Consider the following 11115-nt stretch of genomic DNA (forward strand, 5'->3'; position numbering starts at 1 on the left):
AAAGCTACTCTTACCCCGGACGAGTGGTACCAACAGGAGTAACTAAGGTTAAAAGAAGAGTATGAACGACGGGTGAAGGCTAACCAGTTACAAGCCAGGACCCTGACATATGATTCACCACCTCCGTCACCACCACCGGCGGTTCAACGAACCCAAGATCTGGAAGATGACGTGTCTCAATCAGTTGGTCGTTCACCTACGAAAAGCCGTATGAAGAGTTTTCAAACTCCACAGGTCCCGTCTCACAAGACCCCGCATGGTAACAGCCACGCTTCGCGAAGGCCGAGAGAAATCACTTACCAGGAAGACAGTTATGCCAGTGAGGATAGCCGAGAGTATGGTAGAGAAGACACCAGTCGCTCGCGACCATTGATGAAGCACATTAAGTATCACAGTGATGCAGAAGAAGATTTTACTAAACCATATCGACCTGCCGCGTTCGCAAAAAAGTCAAAGTTTATCCCGCAGATAGCTATGGCTCCTTTCCCAACGAATATCAAAATTCCAAGCAACTTGGGTAAGTATAATGGAATGACAGACCCGCGCGATCATTTGCAAAACTTCACATTAGTTGGAGGGGTAAGCGGATGGACGCTCCCTTATTGGTGTCATTTGTTTGCGTTAACGCTAACAGGGGCTGTAAAAGAATGGTTTGAAAAACTCCCTAACGGCCAAATCAAATGCTGGGATGACTTGGTCGTAAAATTCTCCCAACATTTCAGCCAATAGCGCAAGCACACGCGCGACTTCTCAGAAATTTTGAGCATTGTCCGCCGGGACAACGAGTCGTTAGAAAGCTTTATCACTAGATTCAATAATGAAAGCTTGAATATTTGCGGAATCAGTGAGGACATGCTAAGGGGGGAAATCAGGGTGAATTCGAAAAGCCAGAAATGGTTTGATGCTTGACTGGCAGAGATGTCATGCCTCAGACTTGGGACGGAATCATGTTCCCCGCCAAGGTCTTTGCAGCCACAGAAAAGTTGTTAGGGCGAGAAAAGGCGAAACAGAGCACGAACTCTGAACCAAAACATACCCAGCCCAAAAAAGAAGAGAAAGGTTCAATTTGGTCCTGAATTCAACCTCCCAAAATCTCCTCCAAACGATTAGATGCCAGAACACTGGTTGGAAAAAAAACAGAAAGATAGAAGGGCGGGTAATGTCACACCCCAACCTCAGGCGGAAATGTCGGGGCGTGATCCGATTGCTCACAGCTCGAAGATACTATTATAATATAAATGTGAAAATATCTAATTAATTGTTTTATTTCAATTCACACACAATATCCAAATACAATAAACAATTTAAATATACAAATATAAGCTCAAATAAAGGTTAACTTGATTATATTCTAAGGTCTTGTCTACATGTCCAAACTTCAATCTTCAATACAAGCAACCTGCATATGCATATAAAATGGAGTTTTGTCAACATAAAGTTGAGTGAGAATATCACCAGTTTCGACACAAGAATATAAATAAGCATGACGTGATAAGTGCGGTAAATATAATCAAAACACAAACAAGTATGTAGACCGTTGCCAAGCGAATTGGGCGTTGGTCACCAGCAGGAACACCCGCTATATGATTGATTTAATAGTAATCCCAGTATACGATTGATTGAATGGTAACACAAGTAAGCAAATAACACGTATGTTTGATTAAATCACTCACAATAACACGTATGCATTTGTTTGAATATATATATATATATATATATAGTATGAAATACGGATACGTACGCATATGTCCCCAAAACTTTTAGAAAATTGAGTAAAATAGGGGAATGATAAACTCACCTTAGATTAATGACGAACGAATATAATATGAATAAGCGAGCTAACGAATAAGCGAGTCGTCCACTACATGTCAAATGATATAACCAATTCAGAATCTGATATTTTAGGATATAATAACATAAATAAAAACGAACTCGTTGCCGCTAGAATCACTCTAAAGGGACGATTAGAACTCAAGTTATGTTTGTTTTAAGATTTAAGCGAGCTGGTACTGACCAGAATCCGAACAACGATTCGGATGTCGGGTTTTGGTCAGTAGCATTAAAATTTCGTTACGAGAATAAAAGTCTTCTGGACCGAACGTTGAATCCGACCAGAAGTATGAGAAAACGTTAAGTCAAACTAGTTGACTATTTTGTCCTTTAACGAGTTTTAAACGATTTGACCAGTCAACGCCCTTTAACCACCGAAATAGACTGAAGGTTATTGACTAGGGACTATATATGAATGATTTCTATGTTTACAACTTACCCGGAAAGTGAAGGAATCAATAGAAACGATGAGTCAAAGGTCCATACGTATGCAAAGTCAACCGGTTATGAACGTATCTTCAACCAAATAAGCAAAAACTGAAGAGTTTGAGGAGGGACAGAGCATGTGACGGCTGAGAAGGCTCCTCTAGAGTTTAGAGATGATTTGTGGTAGAGATTATGAGTCTTGTTTATATAAGAATAGCAAAAACGAACCATATTTGGAAGATTTACTCGTTTAAGTAACAAAATACGATTTTAATGAGAATATCGATGTAACAAATCAAAGATTTAATGATTTATTAGTAATTTAAGAATATGGACTTTTATTTAAGTTATAATCCTTTTCTTGGACCTTAATTTACTCGATTTATGCCAAAAAATAAGCGATTTGGATGCTAAAAACAAATTAGGAAACAAAATAAGCTATTTAATGAAAAAATCTAGTACAATAACTAACAAAATTTGGCTTGGACACCAAGAAAACAAAATTGGACCAGCTATAACATTTCTTGGAGTTTAAGTTTCGTTAATTTAATCAAAAATAGGAAAGAATTGGCAAAACTAGTCCCTGTAGTTCCCGAAAACGCGATTTTTAGCCGTTTTTAAGCGATTTTAAAGGTTTCTAAGGGCTATTTGGCATAATTGAAAGTTGTGAAATTATAAAATAAGTAAACCAAGTTAATACCAATAAATACAAGTTTTAAATAATTCAAAAGATCCAAATTACGTTCCCGAATTGGTTTAAACTTAAACGAATACAAATACGAAAAATCTGAGATGTTACAGGTAAGTTTGATCAACAACATTGGACTCCCCTGAAGAAAACCCCGTGGGAAATACTAACCACTAAAAATATCGAGTTCAAGAAGCCTCAGCCAATGACCAGGCGGGTGAACCTGAACCTTAACAAACACTGCATGTTCCATGAAGATATCGGGCATGACATGAACGAATGTGTAAGCCTGAGGAATGAAATTGAGTCCGCTATCAAGTCCGGGAAACTTGAGCACTTACTCAAGAATGTGAGGCAAGGCCTACGGAAGAATGCAACTTCTGCAGATAAAGGTCCCCCACGAAAGCAGATTGACTTGAATGTCCACATGATTCAAGGGGGGCCTACCCGGAAGTACAAGCGAATGGAGGCGGATGAAGAAGAATGGAAAATTGAACCTGTGATCTTTCCAAGAGTAAAAGGGGGTCCATGCATGAAGCCGCCTCTGATCGTCACAGCACTGTTCGGACATTATCGGTCCCAATATGTTTTCTTTGACACTGGGGGTACGTCCGATATCATGTACAAACAATGCTTTGAACAGTTGGACGATGAAACAAAGCAAAATTGAAGCCTGTGCATGCCCCAGTTTCCAGGTTTGGATATGAAGTTATGCATCCCAAAGGCGTCATAAAATTCCCAGTCACGCTCAGTGACGGAATTCATACACGGACCGAGGATGTTGAGTTCCTCGTCCTACCCGCAAGATCTAAGCATGACATCATCTTAGGCCGGGAAACGATTGGTGACTTTAATGCTAATCCTTCCATGGCACATGGCGCTGTTGGGGTACCCATAAGGACAGGGATAGCTATTATCCGGGTAAACAAACACTGTTACGTGACCGAGGGGTCAAAGCCCACGAAGGTCCTCAGAAAGACAGTGTGGACAGAACCAGAAAAACATGCCATCAACCCGAAGTACCCAGAACAGGCCGTTACCATTGGAGAAACCGTCCATAAACAGTACGGGTCTTCTTGAAACAACTGCTTTCAAAGAACTTGGATATTTTCTCCTGGAAACCTTCAGACATGACAGGTATCCCATGAGAAATATCAGAACATCGGCTAAGGGTCAACCCAGCGTACACGCCGATAGTACAAAAGAAGAGAAAAATGGGGCCCCGAGCAAACAAAAGCTATGAACGAACAAGTCCAAGACTTGCTGCATGCGGGGATCATCCGCGAAATTCAATACCAAACCTGGGTTGCTAACCTAGTAATGGTCCCCAAAAGAAACGTCTCTTGGCGTATGAGCATCGATTTTAAAGACTTGAACAAAGCCTGCCCTAAGGATTGCTATCCGCTACCAGAGATTGACTTAAAAGTTGACGCGGTAGCACCTTTCAAATTCAAATGTTTTCTGGACGCGTACAAGGGATACCACCAGATACGAATGGCTGCCCGTGATGAAGATAAAACTACTTTCCGAACTAACCAAGGCACTTTTTGTTACAAATGATGCCATTTGGTCTGAACAACGCGGGTGCCACGTATGAACGTCTGATGGATAATACGTTCAGTGATCAAATTAGGAAAATCCTTGAAGTTTATATGGATGACCTGGTCACCAAGAGCATTGAGGAAGATCAAATGTTTAGGGACATCAAGGACGTCTTCTCCATGTTACGAAAGATCAATATGAAAATGAATCCCTCAAAATGTTCTTTTGGGATGGAGGAAGGGAAGTTCCTCGGTGTAATGGTGACAGGGGAAGGATTTAAAGCGAATCCAGACAAGGTTCAGGAAATTGCCCGAATGCCTTCCCCATCATCAGTAAAGGAGGTGCAGACGTTGAACGGGAGGTTGGTCGCCTTAAACAGGTTCCTAGAAAATCACGCAGCCAAGTCTTATCCTTTTGTGTCCACGTTGCGGAATTGCCTGAAAAAGGCACATTTCAAATGGACGCTAGAAGCAGAACAAGCTTTCCTCGAAGTAAAGAAGTGTCTTATGGAGCTTCCAACTCTGAAGACACCCCAGGAAGGAGAACCCCTCACGTTGTACCTATCCGCATCTGATATTGCGATAGGAGGAATCCTCCTGACAGATAGAAAAACCATACAAACGCCACTATATTACGTCAGCAGAACATTAGCGAATGCCGAAACCAGGTACTCAATGCTGGAAAAGCTGGTATTGGCATTGGTGTATGCGGAAAGGAGGTTAAAGCGGTACTTCCAAGGCCATCCCATCAACGTGTTGACCGATTACAAATTGAAAAGTGTATTGGCAAAACCCGAATTGTCCGGAAGGTTGGCTAAGTGGGCAATTGAGCTGGGGGAACACTCGATTAAGTATAAACCCAGACCCGTGATAAAGGGACATGTTTTGGCAGATTTTGTTATGGAGGTTCCGACTAATAAAATCCAAGAGTGTCTATATGAGCAACAACCCCCGATCCCAACAGACGAAAGTCAAAGATGGACCTTGTTCACAGACAGGGCATCAAGTGAGGAAGGCTCAGGCGCGGGCTTGAAATTGATCAACCCAGACGGCAAGAGTTTACTTATGCCATCAAGCTAAACTTCAAGAGTACTAACAATGAGGCAGAATATGAAGCCTTCCTGGCCAGTCTGCGGATCGCAAAGAAATTAGGTGTCAAGTTCTTGGAAGCCCGGGTAGATTCCATGCTCATAGCAGGTCAAGTTTCAGGGACTTATGAGGCAAAGAACGATATAATGGCTTCATACCTGTGCCAGACTAAGGACCTCATGCAACAGTTCACTTCTTGCAAGGTTGTTCATATCAAGAGAAGTGAGAATTGGCCGACGGATGCGTTAAGCAAGTTAGCATCTACTAGCTTTGAACACATGGGAAGAGATGTCAGAATTGAGGTTTTGGATGCTCCATCTGTTCCTCAGCACCAGGTCTTAGTCATCCAAACGGGAACAAGCTCCTGGATGACACCCCTCGTGAATTACCTATCTTCCGGCACCTTACCGGAAGATAAAGCGGAAGCACGGAAGATCCGCCACAAGGCACTGTGGTATCAAGTCCATGATGGCGTATTATTCAAAAAATCATTCCTCGGCCCATTACTTAGATGTGTCGACGCGGAAGAATCCAATGACATGATCCGAGAAATCCACAAGGGTATTAGCGGTTTACACGCGGGAGCAAGGATGGTTGTAGCTAAGATAATGAATGCCGGGTATTATTGGCCAGGCATGCATATGGGTGCAGTCAAAGAAATCCGAAGATGCAACGCTTGTCAACGGCATGCACCACAAACGTTGCGACCACAAAACTACCTTGTCCCGGTAACTTCAGCATGGCCTTTCCAGAAATGGGCCATCGATATCATGGGACCATTTCCAGAAGCGCCCGGGCGGGTGAAATTCTTGCTTATGGCAATAGACTACTTTACAAAGTGGGTTGAATCCAAACCGTTGGCTCACATCCCAGCTGCGTACGTCAAGAAATTCCTGTGGGAATACATTATTTGTCGTTTTGGTCTCCCTCAGACGCTGGTCAGCGATAACGGTAACCAGTTTTCTGATAAAAGCCTCTAGGAATGGTTATCGGAGCTACACATCAGTCAGGTGTTCACGTCGTTAGCTTATCCACAAGCCAATGGGCAAGTAGAACGAGCCAATAGAAGCATCAAAGAAGGCATCAAGGCGCGATTGGGCACCAAGCGAACGGGGTGGGTAGATGAATTGCCTCACGTCCTATGGGCGCATAGAACCAGCAAGAAAACCAGTAACTCAGAAACCTCGTTCAGCTTAACATACGATACAGAAGCAATGATCCCCGTCGAAATAGGTGTCCCATCTGTACGAATGCTCTTGATTGCTGATAATGAGAAAGAACTTCGGTTAAACTTGGATCTTCTGGAAGAAAGGAGAGAGTTGGCAGCTATACGCAAGTAAGTATAAGAGCCAACTCCAGAGATATTATGATGCAAGGGTCAAACTATGTGAATATAACAAGGAAGACTACGTTTTCCGGAGCAATGAGGCATCCAACGCCGAATTGCCAGGGAAATTAGCTCCGACATGGGAAGGTCCTTATGAAGTCAACGAAGTACTGGGAAAAGGCGCGTACAAGTTAAAGAAATTAGATGGCATGCCAATCCCTAGAACTTGGAACACAGCACAACTTCGAAGGTGTTATATTTAATTATGGAATTCTCTTTTAGGCATACGTGTCTCTTTACCGGCCTGCGTGCTGCGTATTTTGGTCTGCGTACCAAGTATTTTACGTCGTCTCAAAAATTAGCGTTAATACAAATATAGTTAACGTCTAATTGTTCAATTTTAAAATTTTTAATCATTTTTAGTTTCCGTACTAATAGGCCTACATGCCAATACTTATCCTAATCCTATATTTTGGATATATGGCGGGTTTAGCTAACACATTTATATTGTAATCATACAAGACAAAATGTAAAACACATGTCATATATACAATCAAAAAAGGGATTACAGAAACAAGAAGATAAATATATAACCAAAAACTATTCTTCTTCCCAGAGAAAGTTACGAAGTTGCTGGACGCCATCCGCCGCTTCAGCAAAATCTTGGACAGCGTCCTGGATGGGAAAGTGAAGATCATCAAAAGCGTCCATCTGTGCATCATACTTCCCATCCACGTCCACTACATGAAGCTCTAAATCTTCTAAGGAATGGCCCTCCCGAGTCACTAGAATCACGAAGGAGATCAGCAAGGCAGTCTCCCAGAACTGATCCTCCATGAATATGGGAGATAACATGCATCAGTAACACAAATGAGTTAAGATACGTCACAGAGGCACAATTAAAATGGAATCCTTACCTTAGGAAGGCCTTCCTTCATTAACCATGCCCGGTCAAAGGAAGCCCGATTAGCGTTCAACTTCAGTGCGCCCTACTCACCAACAAAACGGGTGTTCTCTTTGATCAAATCTTCAATTAAGCGATCCTTCTCAGCAGCGGCAGCACGAAGAGTGCTGACAGTTTCCTCTTGAGCTGTAAGGCAGGCTTCAAGAGCCTGTTTTGCCTCCTCTGCCTTGGCAAGCTCAGCTTCTCGGGCACGAGAATGAGCACGTGCATTCAATAGAAGCATTTTGTCACCGGCACGCCTCTTCCCAATCCTTCGCGACAGAAGCCTAGCGTTGAGAATCTCTCAGCTTCCACCTTTGGGTGTTAGCCTCGATACGATATTTCTCTTTTTTGGCTAGGAGATCTTCAAGGAGATTATCTTTCATCCCCCAGTTCCACCCCATAAAGTTGCAGTCCCGGTATATCTCTTGGGTTGTCGAGACCAAGTTGGCCAGGTGATATATATAAGAAGTCCGAAGAGACATCCGGGCCCAGTTATGTTGGAACTCGCGTTCCGCAGGAGGCACACCCTCATGAAGGAACTCAAAACACACTTCCCCATCAGAAAACCGGGAAGAAGGAGTTAAATTCCATTATGGAATATGACGGGTGATACCCCCTGCAAAACACGAGCCCCTTCCTCCTCCAAGGAGTGAGGAGGTGGCGGAGGTACGGATGCCTGCCCCGCTGGTTCATCGATTTCCTGAATAATTGGAGGAAACAGGGGTAATGATTTAGGCATCGGTAACTGCCGGGCAACGGAGGGGGTGCACCCTCCTTGGATTTCCCCTTGTCAGCAGTAGACAGTTTGTTGGAACCACTCTTCGCAGGAGGAGTATCCAAGAGGATAACATGATCTGCATAAAAGCAAATCACAAAATCAGTTTGCTAAAAACATGAAAACTCACGCGTAACCCCCTGAAAGGTATCTGGTATATTCTGCATACGAACCGCAACGCGGTCACGAAGGCGGATCCTCTTTGCGTCTGGAGGGGAGGAAGGAGGAGAATGGTTCACATCCTGACTCCCACCAGTGGTCGCCACAGGAACGCCACTGGAAGAAGCTTCCTTCCTCTTGCGACCAAAAGCTACACCATAGTCATATTCATCAGCGAATCGATTACAAAATCAACAAGTGTTAAAACAGGTTACCTGTCGCATACAAACCCTCGGAAACCATAGGTTCCCGACGGATGTGTTGGGGAAATAGAAAGTTGTCCTGGTGTTTGTCAAGGAGCGGAAGATCCTTCTTGTCACGAGCAGCAAGCTGCATTGTTCCGGGCACGTCCTCAACAAGGACAGATAACAAAAGGCCTTCAGTTGCATAAAAAACCGGTGTTAGATACTTAGCTTAATCTTAGAAAAATCTTAGTATACTTACATCCATTTGGTGTCCGGAAGTATGACACCTCATCCGGATAGGGCCACAAGTTACTCATCCCAGCCCTCACAAGGACGGCTTCAGGGATGGGGCGCATTGGGGTTGCAGTATGGGTCAGCTGGCGGTACTATTCGTGCTTCCCCGGGCATTCAATGTACGGTAGGGCAAGTGGTGGTTGATCCGCCGAATGCCAATACATAGAAAGCGGAATCACATCCTCCCGGATCCAGAAGAATTTCTTAGCCCATTGGGGATCCGATGGAGATGTGTCCAAAGCAACGACTTTCTTATCAGTAGGCAGACAAATATATCATTCGCCCCTACCATGCATATGGTAGAACACGGAGAACTTGTCAATGGTGGGCACGATGCCATGCGCCCGGCAGCAAAATTCAAAATGACGCATACGCAACATAGCCGACGCATGGGGTTGCGAAAGATGAATCATGTTCCCAGTTATGAGTTTGCCCAGAAACCGGGTAATCGGAAGACGGAAATTCCCAGAACTGAAGAACTCAGCATAAAGAACCATCTTCCTCATCAGAAGGCGGTTGGCCGTCGAACCAGGAACTGGAAATTCTGGCTCCCATTCAGGGGCAATGCCATAAGCATCTTGGCACACACGCGGATCTGTAAAAAACGCGTCATATCCAAGATTCCATGAGGGACGGAAAGAAGAATCCCCAGGAACTTGTGTTGTTGAAGGATGGAAGGATTCCCCTTTCCCGCCCGTGGAAACAGGAGGGTCTTCAGTGGTGTCGTTGGGAGGCACAACCTCCACTTCCACCACCACCTCTGGGGGCTCCCCTCACCACCTTCGCTCCGCAAAATGACAGGAGGCGAAGACGACGAGTGAGGAGCGACGACCGTTGCTATTACAAAAACAAAAGAAAGTTTGCAATATCCGCAAAAGCAAAGAAAACAAGGATGAAGTAGCAAACGTCAAAATACCTACAGGCTCCCGGGTTGTGGTCTTCTTCTTGACTCGGTTCTTAAGACGAGTCAGCTTGATCTTCTTCAAAGGAGGACCTTCCCCTCCAACCTTTGACGCCTCCCCACCAGTGGGATCATGGGTCGTCTGAGTTGCCTCCCCACCGACGGGATCATCAGCGTTCTTGGGTGCCTCCCTACCGGCGAGATCATCGGCACCCGTAGAGGCCTCCCCACCGGCGGGATCATCGGCATCTTTAGATGCCTCCCCACCAGCGGGATCATCGGCATCAGAATGGTCACCATGGCCAGACATACCAGCGGTGTCCGCCTTCCTCTTGCGTCGGCGGATGAGATCTGCAATAGCACGCAGAACTCCCTCGTGAAAACTAGGAGAATCAACACCAGATGGGGATTCTTCACTAGTCGAGTCTTCACTAGAAGAATCCTCACTAGATGACAGGACGATTACCCTATCTAGCTGCATAATTGTAAAGAGGCGAGGGTTAAGGATATACACACCTTGCACAACCGCGGTGTCACACCCCAACCTAAGGCGGAAATGCCGGGGCGTGATCCGATTGCTCACAGCTCGAAGATACTATCATACATAAAATGTGACAATATCTAATTAATTATTTTATTGAAAATAAATACACAATATTCAAATATAAGTACATGAATGTAAGCTCAATAATGTTTTCTTGTTTATATCCTAAGGTCTTGCCTACGTGTCTAAACTTCAATCTTCAATACAAGCAACCTGCATATGCATAGAAAATGGAGTTTTGTCAACAAACATGTTGAGTGAGGTTATCACCAATTTTTGACACCAAAATAATGTTAATATAATAAGTAAGAAAAATAAGCAAAACGTAATAAATGCGGTAATGAAATCAAACAATGAGCAAATAAGTCGTCAATTAAACCATTGCCAAGCGAATCGGGCGCCGGTAAATC

General features: G+C 44.0%; 1 protein-coding gene across 1 annotated transcript; it reads left to right on the forward strand.

The window, feature by feature from the left end:
- Nucleotides 1-5720: 5720 nt before the first annotated feature.
- On the forward strand, nucleotides 5721-6914 carry LOC143614882 (uncharacterized). The gene is made up of 2 exons (XM_077088186.1): nucleotides 5721-6512; nucleotides 6555-6914. The coding sequence occupies exons 1-2, from the start codon at nucleotides 5721-5723 to the stop codon at nucleotides 6912-6914; spliced, it is 1152 nt and encodes a 383-aa protein (XP_076944301.1).
- Nucleotides 6915-11115: the final 4201 nt, after the last annotated feature.

The sequence above is a fragment of the Bidens hawaiensis genome, unplaced genomic scaffold, assembly GCF_021521415.1.
Source record: "Bidens hawaiensis isolate Kalapana, Puna unplaced genomic scaffold, B.hawaiensis_p1.1 tig00041222_1, whole genome shotgun sequence".
Lineage (NCBI taxonomy): Eukaryota > Viridiplantae > Streptophyta > Magnoliopsida > Asterales > Asteraceae > Bidens > Bidens hawaiensis.